Source organism: Carassius carassius, chromosome 11 (assembly GCF_963082965.1).
Source record: "Carassius carassius chromosome 11, fCarCar2.1, whole genome shotgun sequence".
Taxonomy (NCBI): domain Eukaryota; kingdom Metazoa; phylum Chordata; class Actinopteri; order Cypriniformes; family Cyprinidae; genus Carassius; species Carassius carassius.
Window position 1 is genome coordinate 25,825,260 of NC_081765.1, and position 20,283 is coordinate 25,845,542.

General features: G+C 39.6%; 2 protein-coding genes across 2 annotated transcripts; one reads left to right on the forward strand and one right to left on the reverse strand.

Annotated features, from left to right (window-relative positions):
• Positions 1-639: 639 nt before the first annotated feature.
• On the reverse strand, positions 640-11,381 carry LOC132153282 (coiled-coil domain-containing protein 93-like). The gene is made up of 13 exons (XM_059562663.1): positions 11,292-11,381; positions 7,920-8,033; positions 7,792-7,832; positions 4,377-4,525; positions 3,115-3,195; positions 2,122-2,204; positions 1,759-1,832; positions 1,642-1,648; positions 1,427-1,507; positions 1,258-1,295; positions 1,036-1,120; positions 787-900; positions 640-672 (listed from the first exon to the last, which is right to left on the reverse strand). Exons 1-13 carry the CDS (start codon positions 11,376-11,378, stop codon positions 640-642), a joined length of 987 nt encoding a protein of 328 aa, XP_059418646.1. The 5' UTR covers positions 11,379-11,381.
• Positions 2,278-20,218, forward strand: LOC132153102 (1-phosphatidylinositol 4,5-bisphosphate phosphodiesterase delta-4-like). Its single transcript, XM_059562333.1, has 18 exons — positions 2,278-2,305; positions 3,137-3,249; positions 12,782-12,966; positions 13,658-13,699; positions 13,797-13,955; positions 14,591-14,819; positions 15,069-15,198; positions 15,284-15,515; positions 15,866-16,067; positions 16,421-16,565; positions 16,756-16,905; positions 17,886-18,029; positions 18,128-18,281; positions 18,448-18,564; positions 18,721-18,890; positions 18,984-19,116; positions 19,337-19,486; positions 19,886-20,218. Exons 3-18 carry the CDS (start codon positions 12,945-12,947, stop codon positions 19,972-19,974), a joined length of 2,268 nt encoding a protein of 755 aa, XP_059418316.1. The 5' UTR covers positions 2,278-2,305; positions 3,137-3,249; positions 12,782-12,944; the 3' UTR covers positions 19,975-20,218.
• The last annotated feature ends 65 nt before the right edge of the window (positions 20,219-20,283 follow it).

Consider the following 20,283-nt stretch of genomic DNA (forward strand, 5'->3'; position numbering starts at 1 on the left):
CCACCTTTTGATTTTCATTTAAGTTTTTGTTTCTCATGTAAGTGATTTGTTAAATTAGACAATTTCCATTGAAAATATTCAATTTTTTTCACCAATATAAAAATAGACAATGATTACTTTCTTGCTAAAACAATTAAAAACTTTTAAAATGCTATGCAAATATTTTTGTGATGCCAAAGGAATTGATAACCAATGAACTGAACTTCATTTGAATGAGGTTTAAATCCTTATTAAAATCACTGTTATTGCACTCTTATGCTCATATGTCATGACACATGCACAAAGCAGCTAGTTTATTTCTCTTTAATGGGTTTTGTTCTGACGGCAGATTTTTATGATTATAAAAACAAAAGTGATTAGTAAGGGAATCTGTGTTATATACATTATGGGTTTAAATAAGGCGCAAAACATTTCTAGTTAAACTGTGCATTAGTTAAATGCTTCACAGTCTCTGAACCCAAGATAATCTAGGCTGACATAAACATACTGAAAGCAGATGTGATCTCAGCATGAGGCTGTAATGCAATGAAATACCAACATCAGGGAATGCGAGTGTGTTTTGAAGTGCCACTTGGGAGTTGTGTATTGAAGGGGTGACTGTGCAAATCCAGCTGTTACGATGCTCCCTTTGCCCTCAGTTTAGATAAAAGGCATCTCATTCTTGCGGCACTCCTGGAACGGACAAGACAATGCATTTGTTTCCTCAATTGATTAATGTCTATACACCCTATGTAAAGCAGGAGGGAAGAAATTCATCTAAAACTATAAAATTGTATGAGCATTTACCTCTTTAAAGTCCTTGACGGTTTTAAAGTAGAGCCTCTGTTTATCCAGCAGCTCCAAGTACTCATCATTCAGCTGATTTCTGCGCATCTTATTCTCCTGTCTTTTCTTTTCCATCTTTAAGTGCACAAATAGAGGTTAGAAACACTAATGAAATTCATGTTCCTGTCTGAGGGGATAAAACCACAAATAGCCAAAGTGGAACTAATTCATTAGCAAAATGAAATATATGGTTGTAGTCTGGTTCTGTACCTTTATGCGACTCTGCTTGATTCCTTCCACAATCTGCTCCAGTTGTCTGAGAAACTGTTCTTTACTTCCTGATGAAGCCATGGCCCTATAAACACACATTTTACATTCACCTGTACACTTCAAGAAAGACATTACAAAAATCAATCATTTGAGACCGTATGAAGCTCTTGCTGTAGAACTGAAAATTTCTACATGGATCCTAGAGTTTTATTTGAAACTCACTGCTGAAAATGATCGTGTATGGAGTTCAGCAGATTGACCTGTGGAAGAAAAGATAGTGTCTCATTTTCACTGCACATCCTTTTAAACATTACACACTGATTAGAGTCTGATTCCATCCATAAATACAAGAGAAGTCATTCACAATAGCAAAGCTAAACAAAGCTGATACCTCTTTCTCCAGGTAAACCTTCTTGTCATCAAGGGTGTTGTAGAGCGTGAAGAACTGTTTTGTCTCTGTGTGTTGCAGACACTGAAAAACAAATGAACTTAAAGAGTGATTAAAGAGTGCTTAAAGCGACGGCTTGATTTCAGCTAATTCAACTGGATCTATTTTATAGCCAACACCAGGGGCGCCGGACTGGGGGTAAAACCAGTACTGATTACCAGGGCCCTAAAGGAAGAGAGGGTAAGTACTTGTTCAAAAGAAGAACCTACTCAGATAGTAAGCGATTTCAGATGCAACCTAATGTTTAGATAAATCCAGGTGCTCGGTTTACATACCCAGAATACGTCTGAGACTCCATGTCCTCCAGTGAACTCAGCTCTTGCTCCAGAGTTTCAGTCTGTACTGTGGCCTAAAAACAAAAACACATATTAATGGTCCAATTCAACCAGTTATCTGTCAGTATATGTGTCCACCTGTTTCACCTCGGCTAGTTTGATTTTAGCATCCTCAGAGGTCGCTCTGGCTCAATCTGTCCAATCACACATGTACAATAAAGCTTTAAATACACTACACAACTTGTAAAAAAACGGAACATTTAAATTTTGTTCCAAATTCCAAAAATGTATCTCAGCCTCAGTTCTTGGTGGAAAAAAAGGGACTATTTCTTAGAGGTTCAGTGAAGTTTTCACGCTGTTCACCTTCTCGGCATATTCAGTGGCGATTTGCTTGAACTCCTCAGACTGCAGTCCGAAAACTCTAGCCCCCCTGTGCTGGCTGACAACTTCCGCCAACAGAACACACACAGAAATAGTGTAAATAATGAGACCCTTTTTTTTTTTTTAAGGTTGCCTTGGGAAGAAGGCATCTGCTGAGGACATTTAAGTAAGTAATCAACTTTTAAAGGGGAAGTTAAGGGTTAGAGGGACACTCTAGCTAAAATTTGTCTTTTTTTCAGGGTTTGCTCATCCACATGTTGTTTCATCACTTTATTTACCATTTTGCGGAACACAAAAAAGAAAGATTTTTTAGGAGAACATATTTCTCAAAATATTATTTTATGTTCCACTGAAGAACGTAAGTCACTAAGGTCTGGAACGACAAGAGGGCAAGAATTTAAATGTTTAGGTGAATCATCCCTTTAAACTCTTTTGCATTTTAAGCAACCTCCTCTGTTGCCATTGCAGCCATTCAAGTCATCACTTTGGGGAAGTCGTGGCCTAATGGTTAGAGAGTCGGACTCCCAATCGAAAGGTTGTGAGTTCGAGTCCCGGGCCGGCAGGAATTGTGGGTGGGGGAGTGCATGTACAGTTCTCTCTCCACCCTCAATACCACGACTTAGGTGCCCTTGAGCAAGGCATCGAACCCCCAACTGCTCCCCGGGCGCCGCAGCATAAATGGCTGCCCACTGCTCCGGGTGTGTGCTCACAGTGTGTGTGTGTGCATTTTGGATGGGTTAAATGCAGAGCACAAATTCTGAGTATGGGTCACCATACTTGGCTGAATGTCACTTCACTTTTTCTTTTTTTTTTCACTTTTCACTTCACTCTTTTTTTTTTCATCAGGGCTTTGATTCTGAGCTGTAAAAAATAAATAAAAATAAAAAACAAATTAACTTGGGTCGGATAAAGAGTGGGTGATCAAGAAGGATTGAGAGTTGAGTGAAGGACAAGAGTAGGTTGATCTGATCATACTGACCTCCTCTGCTGCCTGCAGGTCCTCTTCTTCAGACACCTGGGTCATTCCTGAGCCAAGCCCTGCTTCTGCTCCACTGCCTGTTAGAAACACCATCACATGATCAAACTAACAACCAATCCAAAAGAACACAGGTCAGTGCCAAACCCTACTGTCCATCTGTGATCTATTACACCCAGATGGACACCACATGGCCTATTCTAGGGTCTATACATACACAATATGCACCAGGCTTCAAACCAAATGTCTTGCTTGGATGACTACTTGTGAGGTGTAAAACAGAATTATGCTTTTGTTTAAAGACTAAATTTACCAGAAGTTTCAACACCTCTTGGATTATTATATTACCAATATATTCCCATTACTTTTGTACTTTAAGATTACAAGATACATATTTTTTTTAGTGCTGTCAAATCGATTAATCGCATCCAAAATGAAAGTTTATGTTTGCATAATATGTGTGTGTGTTGTATATTTTTATATGTATATATAAATACACACACACACAAGTGTTTATATATTTAAGAATATAATATTATATATATATATGATTATATTTATAAATATATTTTTTCTTAAATATATAAACACTTGTGTGTGTATTTATAATAAATAAATATTTATATAATAAATAATAAATACAAATTTTTAGTTGATTCTGATAAGCGCTCATCATCACAGTTGTACACACAACAGCTATCTTCTTTCATACAATATAATAAACAGAATCAATAAAATTTTGGTACCATATTTTTATGTTTTTAATCAAGGTGCCAATTCTTGTTGTCATACACTACCATTCGAAATTTTGTGGTTAATATTTTTTTTTAAGAAAAATTTATAATTTTATTTATCAAAGATGCACAATTAGACCAAAAGTGACAATAAAACATTTACAATGTGACTTACATTTTCAGCATTTTTCATTTAAGGGAATAAATATTTTTATAACACTTTACAATAAGGTTCCAATAGTTAATGTTGGTTACTGTATTATCTTACATGAACAAACAATGAACAAAACATTTATTGTAGTATTTATTCATCTTTGTTAATGAAAATACAGCTGTTCATTGCTAGTTCATGTTAATTCACAGTGCATTAACTAATGTTACCAAGCACAAAGTACTGTTCATGCTTAGTTCATGTCGACTAAATAGTTAACTAATGAAAATAATTGTAAAGTGTTACCAACTTTTTCAATACATTATTAAAACAGAAAACATTTAGGCATTTTTTGAATTATAATAATACTATATACACAATATAACTGTCTGTTCTTCAGCTTTTAATGTGCCAAAGATGTACAGGTGCACATACCTGAAATCCAACCCTTGGATCTGATGAGGCTCTAATCGGTGTGGACATTTCATTCTGGGCAGAACTGACACAATCTTCTCTGTCAGAGCACTTAAATGGAAAAGACACAGATAACCACATTACCCAGAATTCAGTTCAACCTAAGCAGGAAGGTTTCGGTCACTTCTCATTCTTCTCATGTTACAATGCTGTTTGTTCTACACACACTCACATTTATGTCAAAGTTGTGTCACAGTGTCTGGGTTGTGTTCCCTGGGTTTCCACTAGGTGTCCTCCTTTCTCACGGTGTCTGTCTCCTTATCACTTCCTGTTCCCTTATTTGGTCACCTTCCTCCTGTTGAGTAATTGATTGTTCCCCACCTGTCTCCTGTTCCCTCATTATCCTTCTGTGTATTTATACCCGGTCTGTCTGAGTCTGTGTTGACGGAGTCCTTGTTTAATATTCCTTGTTGAATGTTAATTCATGCCCGTCAGTTCTTGCCCTTGCCTTGTCTTCTTGTTTGGTTTATGTTATGTTTGGATATTCTGGTTTTGACCCTGCCTGGACTGTTTACCCCTTTGGATTACCCTTCAAATAAAGGACTTACCTGCAATTGGTTCCCTCTCCTGTGTTATCTGTAACACCGTACGTGACAGAAGGACTCCGTCATGCAAGGAACCAGCGGTATGTCTTTTTCCCGCTCCCCAGCCAGGATGGCGGAGCGGAGGGCGAAGTATCTGAAGTTGATCGCCCTCCGCCAAGAGGGCAATGAGGTGGATGCCCTGGCACAGGTGTTCTGGTCCCTGGCCGAGGTCATGGGATACAATGACGCAGCCCTTAAAGATTATTTTAACAGCGGGCTGGATGATCCAGTTTCTCAGGAGGAGATGGCGCATTTAGAAACTTTGGAGGTCTGGGAGTTTGTGTACTATTTGCAGCATCGGCTTCTGTGGGATGCCCCAGCCACTCCTGTCTCTTCCGGCGGGGTGATCGTCAGCCCAGCACCACTGCCCAGGATGGCAACCAGCCAAGCGCCACAACCCAAGATGGCCGCCAGTCCAGCACCACTGCCCAGGATGGCTACCAGCCAAGCGCCACAGCCCCAAGATGGCCGTCAGCCCAGCGCCACAGCACAAGATGGCCGTCAGTCCAGCGCCACAGCACAAGATGGCCGCTAACCCAGCGCCAATGCCCAAATTGGCCACCGGTCCAGCGCCACAGTACAAGATGGCCGCCAGCCCAGCACCAATGCCCACATTGGCCACCGGTTCAGCGCTACAACCCCAGATGGCCACCAGCCCAGCACCACAGTACAAGATGGCCGCCTGTCCAGAGTCATGGCCCAAGATGGCTACTTGCCCAGCGCCGCTGCACAGGATGAGAGTCTCAGCTGACCCTCCAGAGTCGAGTCAGGTGCCAGCGGACCCTCCAGAGTCGAGTCAGGTGCCAGCGGACCCTCCAGAGTCGAGTCAGGTGCCAGCGGACCCTCCAGAGTCGAGTCAGGTGCCAGCGGACCCTCCAGAGTCGAGTCAGGTGCCAGCGGACCCTCCAGAGTCGAGTCAGGTGCCAGCGGACCCTCCAGAGTCGAGTCAGGTGATTGTTGAATTTTCAGAGTTGAGTGAGGTTCCGGTTGACCTTCCAGAGGTTAGTCAGGTGCTTGTGGACCCTCCAGATTCAGGGCCAGTCACCGATGACCCTCCAGAGTCTGGGCTAGTCACCGATGACCCTCCAGAGTCTGGGCTAGTCACCGATGACCTTCCAGAGTCAGGGCTAGTCACCGATGACCTTCCAGAGTCAGGGCTAGTCACCGATGACCTTCCAGAGTCAGGGCTAGTCACCGATGACCTTCCAGAGTCAGGGCTAGTCACCGCTGATCCTCCAGAGTCAGGGCTAGTCACCGCTGATCCTCCAGAGTCAGGGCTAGTCACCGCTGATCCTCCAGAGTCAGGGCTAGTCACCGCTGATCCTCCAGAGTCAGGGCTAGTCACCGCTGATCCTCCAGAGTCAGGGCTAGTCACCGCTGATCCTCCAGAGTCAGGGCTAGTCACCGCTGACCTTTCAGAGTCAAGTCAAGTCCACGGTGATCTTCATGTACTGAGTCAAGTCACCGGTGATCTTCAAGGACTGAGTCAAGTCCCCGGTGATCTTCAAGGACTGAGTCAAGTCACCGGTGATCTTCAAGGACTGAGTCAAGTCACCGGTGATCTTCAAGGACTGAGTCAAGTCACCGGTGATCTTCAAGGACTGAGTCAAGTCACCGGTGATCTTCAAGGACTGAGTCAAGTCACCTCTGATCTTCATGAACAAAGGCAAGTCACCTCTGATCTTCATGAACAAAGGCAAGTCACCAATGATCTTCATGAGCAGTGTCAGGCCAGCACCAATCTTCTGGAGTCCAGTAAGGACACCAGGGAATTACCAGAGTTTCGTCGTCCCGTTGGTCCAGCTGCACGGAGGTCTGCTCCGCCTTGGGGGGCTCTGGTCCTGACCACATGGCTGTGGTGGTCTTCTGCTCCGCCCTGGGGGCCTTCCGCCCTGACCACACGGCTGTGGGGGTCTTCCGCTCCGCCCTGGAGGACTCTGGCTTCGTCCACAAGGACGTGGTGGTCTTCTGCTCCGCCCTGGGGGGCTTCCGTCCTGACCACACGGTTGTGGTGGTCTTCTGCTCCGCCCTGGGGGGCTTCCGTCCTGACCACACGGTTGTGGTGGTCTTCTGCTCCGCCCTGGGGGGCTTCCGCCTTGACCACACGGCTGTGGTGGTCTTCTGCTCCGCCCTGGGGGGCGCCACATGATGTCCTTCATGGATTTCTGTTTTGTGTTTCTTGGTTTCTGTTATGTTTCTGTCTGTTCCCCTCAGTGAGTCTGGCCCTCCGTCCCTCCCCCTGAGCCTCCACCTGTCCGCCTCCCTCCTGGTCTGTATCGTGTCTTGTCGTGGAGCGTCTGGGAGCCGCTCCGTAGAGGGGGGGTCCTGTCACAGTGTCTGGGTTGTGTTCCCTGGGTTTCCACTAGGTGTCCTCCTTTCTCACGGTGTCTGTCTCCTTATCACTTCCTGTTCCCTTATTTGGTCACCTTCCTCCTGTTGAGTAATTGATTGTTCCCCACCTGTCTCCTGTTCCCTCATTATCCTTCTGTGTATTTATACCCGGTCTGTCTGAGTCTGTGTTGACGGAGTCCTTGTTTAATGTTCCTTGTTGAATGTTAATTCATGTCCATCAGTTCTTGCCCTTGCCTTGTCTTCTTGTTTGGTTTATGTTATGTTTGGATATTCTGGTTTTGACCCTGCCTGGACTGTTTACCCCTTTGGATTACCCTTCAAATAAAGGACTTACCTGCAATTGGTTCCCTCTCCTGTGTTATCTGTAACACCGTACGTGACAAGTTGCATGTAGTTATACACCAGGTCATTCCTCCAACCACCTAAAGTAGAAGCAGAGACCGTTCACAGTTAAATTAATGGTGTGTTAATTACACTGTAATTTGATTGGTGGGTAAAGTCTGACATACCTTGTCAAAGGGTGTCAGTCCCTTAATACGTGCTCTGAAATAACCAGCAGCGAGCAACAGCTCCAAAATCTCAGCAAGCTTGACACTCTGCTCCTCATCCTCACGTGTCTCCGCCTGTCAATCACAGCACACACACCAGTCAGTATATGACACGGCAAACTTTTTAAAATAAGAAGTCAATATTTTATTGTTAAACTTTTATGGTTACTTGCCACTAAACACGAGTTAATTTTAGATTTTGAAATAAACAGTATATCCAAACAATTTCTAAAAATGCACATAAATATTGTAGATTAAGCTTTGTAAATTACATTTGCAGACACCTCATATGTTATATTAACCTTGTTATTTATTTTCTTTGTAGGAGCTAAAATAAGGTTTATTTTTGTTTGTTAAATAATTAACTATTGCACCCAATGTTATGTGAGTTGGCACCACCTAGGGGTTGAAGCAGGAGATGGAAATAAAGGACCTGTGACTTCACCTGAGGGCGTGGCCAGAACCGGAAGTAACAGTCTTTGACCTCACGGCCTGACTCCATAGGAAACAGATTGATTCAATCCACCTTATATCTTTTCAATCCTTTATTTATATGAGAGTTTGATTTTTTGATTTTGTATAAACATACTTTTTTGTAATAAATATTATTTCAGTTTGGAAATCTATCCTGTGGACAATGGAATCATTTTGGAAAGTGAGCGTCAAGCCTTTTTTTTTTCAGCCACCAAAGTGGAATTTTTATCTGCTACAAAAGTCAAAGACTGCTTCCTACAAGCTGAAGATATCTAAAAAATGTGCTTGTAACTGAAGAAGTGAAGTGCATGGATATCAATGAACACATGGACTGACTGTTTGTTTGGACCGCATGGTATGTACGGCTTTATGCATTTCTTGAATCAAGTCCTTGAAATGATAGAAGAGGAAACAGAACAGAAATTCATATGTAATGGAAATCTGCTTATGGAGGGATTTGATTGTAAAACCGTGCAAATTGTTGGAAGTCTACTATAGGAAAAGTGGATCATTGGATGATTTTATATCAGTCTGCTGGGCCGGGCAACATAGCAAATCCATGCATATTGATTCCATGTGCTGAACTAGCAAACAAGTGGCAAGTATGGAAGACACCGATAGTGCAAACCCCAAGTGTTCGTCCCAAGGATATTCAACCCAGTCCTATCCCACAGCGTTCAAATGGCCACAATGCAGTCAGGAAGAAAGCCAAGGAGGTTCAACCACCTGGTCTAGGTAATCTCCATGCACAGTCAAACCTAGCCACAGCCAGTGCATCTGACCAGTCTTCAGAGTCTGTTGTGAGTTCTGGTGTACATCTGAGTAGCTTGGTAAACATCCTTCAACGCCAAAATGACATAACATCCCTTCTAGTGAAGCAGCATCAGCTTTCAAGTCTTCCTCAGAGAGATATCCCAATCTTCGATGGTGATATTCTGAAGTACAGACCATTCATAAGAGCTTTTGAATATGGCATTGAGCTAAAAACGGATAGCAGTGCTGACCGACTGTACTTTCTTGATCAATATACCAGTGGCTTTCCCAGAGATCTGGTAAGAAGTTGTCTTCATATGACCCCAGATAAAGGTTATGAAAGAGCAAGAGATTTGCTACAGAAAAACTTCGGAGATGAATTCAGCATGTGTTCTGCTTGTATGAAGAAAGCATTAGAATGACCTACGATTAGACCTGAAGATTGCAAATCTCTGCAAGCTTTTGCAATATTTTTGAGGAGCTGTTGTAATGCAATGGAGGACATGAGTTACTCACATGAAATTAACTTGTCATCCAACATGAAAGTCTTGGTCTTGAAACTTCCTTACAAGCTAAGGGAAAGATGGCGATCAAAAGTGTTGGAATTTCAAGAAAACCAGAACAGTAGGCCTCAATTTAAAGATCTTGTCCTATTTGTTGAAAAGCAAGTGAGAGTGGCTTTAGACCCAATATTCGGGGATATTCAAGATAAACCCCCTAATCAAAACTAAAGACAAGTTTCCCACTAAAGTCAAGCCGAAGTCTGGTGGAAGTACCTTTGCAACTAGTGTTTCTGCTCCTGCTTTCCATTCTACTCAGCAATCCTCTGACAACCATTTGCAAGTCTTATGTCATTTGTGTAGCAGCAGCAATCACACGTTGGAGCAGTGCAAGCTGTTCGAGAAAAAGAAGCACAGGGAAAAGATAGAATTCATCAAAGAAAAAGGAATCTGTTTTGGGTGCCTACATCAAGGTCACATCAGCAAATACTGTAGGAAGAGGCTCACCTGTACATTATGTTCTAAACAGCACCCAAGCGTCCTTCACATTGAGCAAACAGAGCAAAAGGTAAAGCATGAAAAGAAAATTGATACAAAAGAAACCGTGAACTCCTCTGCTGTTACGCAGCCAGCTGGTGGGCATATTGGGGCCGGTATACAGGATAATGTCCTTTCAGTGGTTCCAGTAAGAGTCAAAGCTGCTAAAGGTGACAAAATCATCTCAGTCTATGCTTTCATTGACCCTGGAAGTTCCGCTACCTTTTGTACCGAACGTCTGATGTCTCAGTTGAACGTCAAAGGTAAAAGAACTAATATCCTGTTGAAGACAATGAGTCATGAGAAGTCCTTGCCAACTTATGTAATCACAGGATTAGAGATCTCTGGATTGGATAAAACCAATTTCATACAATTGCCTGATGTATTCACACAAAAGGAAATGCCAGTCACCATGGAAAACATACCCACCAAAAAAGATCTTGCTAGATGGCCATACCTGCAAAAGGTTGATATCCCTGAGATTAATGGCAACATTGAGCTACTTATAGGAACCAATGCCTCAAAGATCATAGAGCCATGGGAGATTGACCTCACGGCCTGACTCCATAGGAAACAGATTGATTCAATCCACCTTATATCTTTTCAATCCTTTATTTATATGAGAGTTTGATTTTTTGATTTTGTATAAACATACTTTTTTGTAATAAATATTATTTCCGTTTGGAAATCTATCCTGTGGATAATGGATTAATTTTGGAAAGTGAGCGTCAAGCCTTTTTTTTGTTCAGCCACCAAAGTGGAATCTGCTACATTCTTAATGCACGTTAATTGAATTATGTTACTGTATACTGACTTCTTCACTCAGTAATGCTGATAATAATTTACATATTAAATCTATTAAATTAAATCTAAATCTATTAATTTAGCAGACGAGTTTATCATGTATAATGACATATTACATATACAAATGTACTTTACATTTCTTTTTAACTGATATGTTAAAGTGACGTGTTTCTCTGGTTGAATGCATAAGCTTAAAAACAATAAAACTGATTGCAAACGCAAATGGGCGAATATGAGGGCTCGGATGTTTTGTTTTCAGTATTACCTTGATGAGATTGCCCTCCTGATCATACTGTGCTCCGATTTTCGCGCCCGTTCTTACTCTCTGGAACACAGAGGCGGCCGCCATCATGATCACGATGTGTCACGTGAGATGAAAAACACGTGACGCAAATGTTGTCTTGTTCACAGTACTGTTGTACATGCTCGGTTAAAGTTCCCCACAAGAATAAATAAAATAAAAAGTAAACAAAAATCCAGCCGACTGACATGATACTAAAGAGTATAGCCTAAGTGAAATATGAAGAACAATTCTCATTTGTTCAGCCATCAGGTCCAAAAACCCAAGAGGACACTTTCACTCTGCTGAATCCATTCAGCAAATAATTTAAGCCATCTATAATATACCCAAACAGTGATTAACATTACCCATGTGGAATGTTACCTACATTTAGTGAAGCAGCTACAATTTATCATATCAATTTATCACAAAATCTGCATTTAGGTTTTAATTAATGTATTTCCTGCACTTATGTGCAATATTGCTCACATGCATTTTAACAATTCTTGATGTTCAAGTGGAAATTTAAGAAATAGAGGCCTAATTTAAATATTATGGATTAAGCACCTTAATTCAACAAGTCAAGTCAGAAAGCTGTTTTTATTATTATTATTACATAGAAACATGTCAAGAATATTTATTTATGCTATCAAACAAATCAGATTCCAGCTGCATCGAATTCATCTGCTTTAAAACATAATCAAATAATTAATTATTTGAATGAATAACTCAAAATATGTTATAATTTCTGCAAAAAAAAGCAAAACAAAAAAACAAGGAAGATGCAATGTGTAAAATGTATGTGATATAAAAATTGCTTAATCATTTATGTGTTTTAAGAAATAATGCTGATAGAATTTAACTTTAAATATGTACACTCTGCATTATGATATTGCTATGTTTTTTTCCTGGTAGTTTTCAGTTGCTGTGGCAATATTAGCTCAACAAAATAAATCTTCTAAAGCTATTTTCAGTCAAAGTCATTGATTTTAATGTTTCTAAACCAGAATGTTTTACAGCAAGTGAGTTTTGTCAACATTTCCATGCTTTGCTTGTATTTGTATCTTTCCTTATTTGTAAGTCACTGCTGCCAAATGAATTTATGTAAATATAAATGTAAATATAGGTTGTGCTTGGTAAAGACTTCACCATTCTGTATATCCTGCTGATTTAGTATGCTTGGCTGTCTAAATGGGTTTATAATTCTGACATTCTGCCAGAATGATTCTGGTAATATACTGTCAAGGAATACTGACAGTAGATTACTTATCTGATGGAATGCTGTCCCTCAAGACTGTGCATCAATCTGTCTATTTATAATTCTATTTATAAAACTGTGTAATATGTAGACTTTTATATTGTATATGGTGTAAAATTGTTTAGAATTCTTTTTTTTTTTAATATTTTCTAATTCTGTATTTAATGCAGAATTGTAATGATTAATGTTATTTTATACGACTTGTCTACTTAAAAAGGCAGGACAAAAGGAAAAGTGGGAGTGTCTAGGAAGGAATGAGGCAGAGGAAGGGGTGAAGGAAGAAGGCTGGCTATGCATCATGTGGAAGTAGCCCAGACTGTGGCTCTGTGTTCGCAGCCCTTCACAAGCAGCAGCCCGTGTAGCTCTTTCAGTTCCACTGGATGTCAGTTCATCAGACGTCCGGTGAGTTCTGTTTATCCACTTTTTCTCTTTCTGTTTGCTTCATCTGTCTGCACCCCCTCCCATCTCGTTTTGTTGTGTGTTTACATTACTTTGTCAGCATTTACTGTTATGTTAAGTGAAGTCTGGTAATGATATTCAATATCCACTTATTTAAAACTAAATAATGGCAGGAGAGAGCTAAATTAGATTCTACTTTTTCCCCTTGGGATATAACAGAACATAATTATGTTATCGTAAGGATCTCAGAGACATATTTAGCCATGACTCATGACTCGCCTGACTACACGGCTTCACTTTTGCTTGAATGAACATGTTTTCCTTTGGAGTAATCGACTAGAAAGTTGTCTTCCCATTGTAAAATAGGGCACAATGGTTATGGAGTCAGCCTATTTCTAGATTTAATTTAGCATGTCTGTGATTTCTTTGACAAAATAGCTTATTAGTTCCTGTTTCATCATAGTCCATAAGGAGTCCCATCAGCAACACAAGATGTATCAGCAACACTTGTATTGGCTGAACGGGACTAAATACATAATATACATGTATGTACAGAATAAAGAGATGTACACATTGAGCTATTTGATTCAGCCCTCTTACTTTTAAGTCATTATAGGCATGTTACCAAAATAATGACCTGAAATTAGAATTGTTGGTGAGGTGGTTATACAATAATGTTCATTTGTGTCTGCAGAAAAGGTGAAATATTGGAAAATGGAGTCACCCCAAACGTGCTGTAAGTCATCATGTGTGTGCGTGTGTGTGTGTTTGTTGTTCAAATAAGCTTTGTGTTTCTGAATATTGCTGATGGCCATTTTTCCGTTCTCTGGCAGGTGAACAGGGTCATCAAAACCTTGAAGCCATGAAGGCAGGCATGTTTCTGCGCAAGGTGAAGTCTCGTATGTGGAAGCGTCCGAGGCACTACAAACTCCAGGAGGACTGCAAGACTATCGCATATAAATCTAGCTGGGCAATAAAATCTTATTCTACCAGTACGTCCTCACTGAGTTGAGATTTTCAGTATTTAGGTCTAGTTTTAATTGTATATAATTGATCCAAGATGGGCTAACAATGACTGATTTATTTAAGAAAATATATATTGACTGCCAAAACAAAAACACACAAACAGGCTTATGTATGAGAAATCTAATAGCAATTGCATATAAAATAATGGTCTTGTACTATAAATAAATCCAATAGGTATACATTGGTGAACGAATAAAATAGACATGTCAAGGTAGTAGATTAGACATGAGGAAAATTGGAAGTCCAGGGATTAATTGAATATGAATATTACTTAGATTACCATGCAATGTAAATGTGCCTTAAGTGATATTCATTCAGTTCATTTGTTTTGCTGGCTGCAAAGGGGAGAAGCTATGGGTATCAGTGGGTGGCTTTTTGTTTGACACCCGTCATTTTTACCTTTTCACCATGGGGTGATGAACATCTTTAGCTTCCAATGAAATTAAGAGCTCCTTTAGTTCACTATGAACAATAGTAAAACATGAAGTATTAGTAAAAATGTAGCTTGCCTTTTCAAAAACTAGTTTGAGTTCTTTAAAAACTTTGAGAAGAAGGACCAAAAAAAGCTTAAAAGCAAAGTTTAATGTTCAATGTTTTTCAGTCTCCATCAGTGATGTGGAGGCTGTTCGTGAGGGACATCAGTCCGAAGCGCTCCTCAATGTGGCAGATGAGTTTCCTGCTGACCGCTGTTTCACTCTGGTGTTTCGCGGCCGTAGGGGAAACCTGGACCTGGTGGCTGATTCAGCGAAGGAAGCTCAGGCCTGGATTCGGGGCATCAGAGCCCTAATGGAGAACATGGAGAACATGGACGAGAGCAACAAACTTGACCAGTATCCTTGCTTTTGAAGTAGCTAAACAGAACTACATCTGAAAATATTTATTTATTTTACTTTTGTACTTTTGCTTGGAGCATGTTGAGGCATAGATAGATTGTGGATGAATAGATGGATGGAACGATAGAAGGGCAGACAGATAGATAGATAGATAGATAGATAGATAAAGATAGAGAGAGATAGAGGTTAATGAAGTCCAGCTGTTCACTGTCAACTTAAATTATCAACCTAAACCATTCTGCTCAGATGGATCTCAGACTGGTTTTTGAAAGCAGATCTAAACAAGGATGGCAGAATAAATTTTAAGGAGGCAAAAAAATTACTGAAAATGATGAACGTGGACATGAATGAAGAACATGCATGCTGTCTTTTTATGGTGATTATGCATCGCTTATGTTATTTTGCATCACAAATGTACACCATGTTGAACCTTATTGCCTTTGGTTCAAATTTTCTCACAGACGGCAGACAAGTCTGAGTCAGGAACCCTGGAGGGCCAGGAGTTTGTGGAGTTCTACAAAATGCTTACAGAGAGAACAGAGGTACTGGACTTATTCCAGGACCATTCCAGTGATGGACAGAGTCTGTCCCAGTGTGATTTGGAGGAGTTCCTGAGAGAGGAGCAGCTCGAGCGGGAGGGCAGTCATGAACATGCCCTTCAGCTGATTGATCGCTATGAGCCTTCAGACACAGGTAATGATCCACCGTCAACCATTTTTTGACTTTTGCTTTGCTTGAATTTAGCTTAATATAGTATTTATATAGCTTAATTCATTTATTTTTTAAATAATATTTTCTTTCAGAAAACATTTTTAGACTGAGCAGTAAATTGTAGACACTTGTGATCATGCAAGGGTTCAGGGTTAAAGATGTAACTGAAAAATTATTTGTTTGCCTATTTGGATGCTCTTTTAATAATGGAGTAGTTGAGCACTACATCTAGATCACTGCATGGGCAACAGTGAAGTGGTCCTTTACACATGACAGTCACTAAAGACTGAAGATTGAACAGGACAATATGCTTACATTGGCTTCTTGTACAGCCAGAAAGAATCACTCGATGTCAGTCGATGGGTTCTTAATGTACCTGATGTCTCGTGAGGGATCCATCTTCAATCCAGAACGGCAGAGCCTTTTTCAGGACATGAGCCAACCGTTGGCCCACTATTACATCTCCTCATCACACAACACTTATCTGATGGAAGACCAGCTAAAAGGACCAAGCAGTGTAGAGGCCTACATCCAGTGAGTTCTGCTTATTTATGGTGATGTGATAATAAGTAGCATCTTTCATACATGTATAATGGTGTTTCTGTATTTGGAACCGCCTAGTTCTGTGATGCCAAAATACACTTTTAAACAATGTAACACAAATTTAGATAACAAAAACAAAGCGTACATTAGAAATGAAGATTGCATGTTTCAGTTTTCTTTCCTCTTGTGGTATATAATGGCAGGCCAAATCAAAGGTCACCACAACCCAACTTTGGCCCTTGGGTCCTGGTTTTGGGCATCTCTGGCCTAGTTGCATGCATTGCACTTTGTTCTTTGTGTTCATGACAGTGGTTGTTTATTTGTGCTGGGTTGAACCTCTGAAGGGCACTGAAACGAGGCTGCAGGTGTGTAGAGGTGGACTGCTGGAATGGATCGAATGGAGAGCCGGTGGTTTATCATGGACACACACTGACATCGAAGATTCTCCTCAAAGATGTGATTACTACTATTGCAAATTATGCCTTCAAGGTGATCTATGTTTCAAATATCAATATGAATATGAATATCTGTTAATAATGATTTACTTTGTTGTTCACATTATTGATAATAATACCTATTAATATTGTTATATAATATTGTTGTTGATGTTAATGTTAATATTCATTATTTACATAGATACATAATAATCTATTTCTATATGTATTAATGTTACTTCTAGGCATCTGAGTATCCACTCATCGTGTCCATTGAAAACCACTGCAGCATAGAGCAACAGGAAGTCATGGCTCGATATTTCAGAGACATTCTGGGTGATATGCTACTGACGAACACAGTAGAGAGAGTCTCCAGCGAACTGCCATCCCCAGAGGTGAGCTGGTCAATGCCTTATAGATAGTGGTGCACTAGTTCATATCAACTTTTATAGGATTGATTTTTTAAATATCTGTCAATACTGTGGGGTCCAAAAGTCTGAGACCATACTGAGTGTGGTATTTTCTCATTTAAATCTCAAAATAAAAAGAAAGATTTTGCAATGCAAATTCTTCAGCTTCTCGGATTGTTAAAAAGATTATATAATTTGTAATGAAAATTCATTTTTTTAATCAATTAGAAAAGTGCAAAGTAGAAGCATTTTCACATCAGACTGTATCTCTTTATTTTGACATAGTGTTTATGTGTATTTATATAAAGTACAGACCAAAAGTTTGGACACACCTTCTCATTCAAAGAGTTTTCTTTATTTTCATGACTATGAAAATTGTAGAGTCACACTGAAGGCATCAAAACTATGAATTAACACATGTGGAATTATATATGGAATTATATACGTAACAAAAAAGTGTGAAACAACTGAAAATATGTCATATTGTAGGTTTTTCAAAGTAGCCACCTTTTACTTTGATTACTGCTTTGCACACTCTTGGCATTCTCTTGATGAGCTTCAAGAGGTAGTCACCTGAAATGGTCTTCCAACAGTCTTGAAGGAGTTCCCCGAGAGATGCTTAGCACTTGTTGGCCCTTTTGCCTTCTGTCTGCGGTCCAGCTCACCCCTAAACCATCTCAATTGGGTTCAGGTTCGGTGACTGTGGAGGCCAGGTCATCTGGCGCAGCACCCCATCACTCTCCTTCTTGGTCAAATAGCCCTTGATGCCTTCAGTGTGACTCTACAATTTTCATAGTCATGAAAATAAAGAAAAGACTTTGAATGAGAAGGTGTGTCCAAACTTTTGGTCTGTACTGTATATATAAAATAGCATTACAGTTTCAATTATTCTGTATTTATTGTTTGAATTATATATTATATAATAATGTATTTTTTAACAATAGTTGTTCCCTCATTTCTTTCAGGCACTAAAGAGGAAAATCTTGTTGAAAGGAAAGAAGATTGGAATGGAGTCAGAGAGCCCCACAGGTGAAGTCAGCGATGAGGACGAGGCAGCAGAAATGAATAAGGACAGTCTGGCATCAGAGAGTCCTTCAACAGATGGCAAGGTACCAGTGGAAACAGAGAAACTGAGGAAAAGGTCTCTAAGTATTTTCCACTCCCTCGTTCAACATTGTTTTTGATTGTGCACTTTTGCCCTATGTAGAAATCGAAGCATAATCTATGCAAGGAGCTCTCAGACCTAATGTTCTGTAAGAGTGTACATTTCCACAGCTTTGAGCATTCCCGCATGTCTGCTAATCCTGATGAGATGTCATCATTCTCCGAGTCTAAAGCCCGTAAATATTCAAAGGAAGCAGGTTAGAAATAGTTTTTAGAGGGATAGTTTGAATATATTCAACCTCATATTGTTCCAAACCTGTATTTTTCCTTTCTATATAAAATATGCAAAATAAAATAGAAATTGTACCATTATGTTAGAATAATTACATTTTTGTATTATTAATTCTCATTTTTGTCTGTCAGGTTCAGATTTTGTGCTGCATAACACCAGGCAGCTGACAAGAGTGTATCCAAGTGGAATGAGAACGGATTCATCAAATTACTGTCCAGTAGACATGTGGAACATGGGATGCCAGATTGGTTAGTATGGTAGATATTATACTGGCACATCATTATCATGTCAATTCTACAAAGTGAAAAAATGTGAGCATGGAAGACATAAAAACGCTCTATGTAAATAGAAGCAGGGAAACATCTAATGTGTTGTATTTACTTTAACATGTTTCTGATTCATAGTGGCATTAAACTTCCAGACAGCAGGGATGGAAATGGATCTAAATGATGGGTTGTTTACTCAGAATGGATGCAGTGGCTACATCCTAAAACCCGAGATCCTTCGCAAAAAGGAGAGACTCTTTGATCCTGAAGAACATGAAGATCACCACCCTCTACTGTTCTCTGTTAAGGTATTATTAATGGTGACAATATTAATGTTCCCTCAGCAAGTTTATTTTGAGTTTTCATTTGTTGATTCTTTCTTTTTCATCTTTTTTTTTTAGGTTATTAGTGGACAACAGCTCCCTAAAGTGAAGCAAAAAGATTGGTCCATCGTAGACCCCCTGGTAAGGGTAGAAATTTATGGTGTACCCTTGGATCAAGCTAAACAGGAGACTAAATACATTGACAACAATGGTGAGGAAGTAAGAATTAATTGGTCTGTAGTGTAGCCAAATTACTAAAAGAGAATTCAATGGAAACTGTGCACGTTCACATGCATCAACATGTAACTTTAATAATGTGGAAACAGACATTACCTGTTAAGATGACATGTTTCCATAATTTTACAAACCATAGGAATGCTGTTTAAGTCCTGCTGCTGCAGTGATTTTTCTCAGTTTTTTCATCTGGACAGGATTCAACCCTCGCTGGAACGAAAGCTTACAGTTCACAATCCACACTCCTGAGCTGGCACTGGTGCGTTTTGTAGTTGAAGACTATGATACAACATCAAGGAATGACTTCATAGGGCAATACACTCTACCTTTTACCTGCATTCAACCAGGTAGTCCTATATTGAAAGACAAACAAACAAAACAGGGTCTTATTCACTAACCAAGCAAACACTGCCTGTGTAAATGTTTCCACACAGAAATCTTCATTTACCAATTAGTCTGCACTCTCTGTATTTTTTTTTTCCTAAATGTAAGATAAAAGTTAGAACCAATTGAAACATATGCTCTCTCATTTAAAATAAACTGGATTACTCAACATTAGAACGAGGGGTAAGAACAATTTGTGCACGACACTTTTTGTGTGCAAATTTTATGTGAAAATCAATTTGACTCACATAAGATTAGTATTATTATTAGTGAATGAGACCCAGTGTTTTTGTGCGTGTACTCTAAAACCTTTGAAAATTAGTTTGGCCTTCTTGGAAATAACAAAAAGCTTCTTTTTACAGGATATCGTCATGTGCATCTGTTGTCCAAAGACGGAACAAGTATCCATCCATCCTCCATCTATGTTCATATAAAAATCACACAGCTGTAATTTCACAATTACAGGAGTTTTACTCTAAACAATGCTTGAAACTTGTGTTGAAGGGTTAATATTTTTCAGACAAATCTGTAGTTTGCTTTTAAAACATAGAGAAACATTTTATCTTGTGCAGGGATTAAAAACAATACAAATGCTGGCAATTATTTGAGCAAAATAAAATATTAATAACTAGTACTTGCATTTAAAAAAAAAGGTATAGCAACTGGCATTATTTATATTTCTATAATTGCATAGTGTTAGTAGAGCCTTGTTTTCAGAATAGATCTTCAAGAATGGTGCAGAAACAGTTTAGTTGTTATT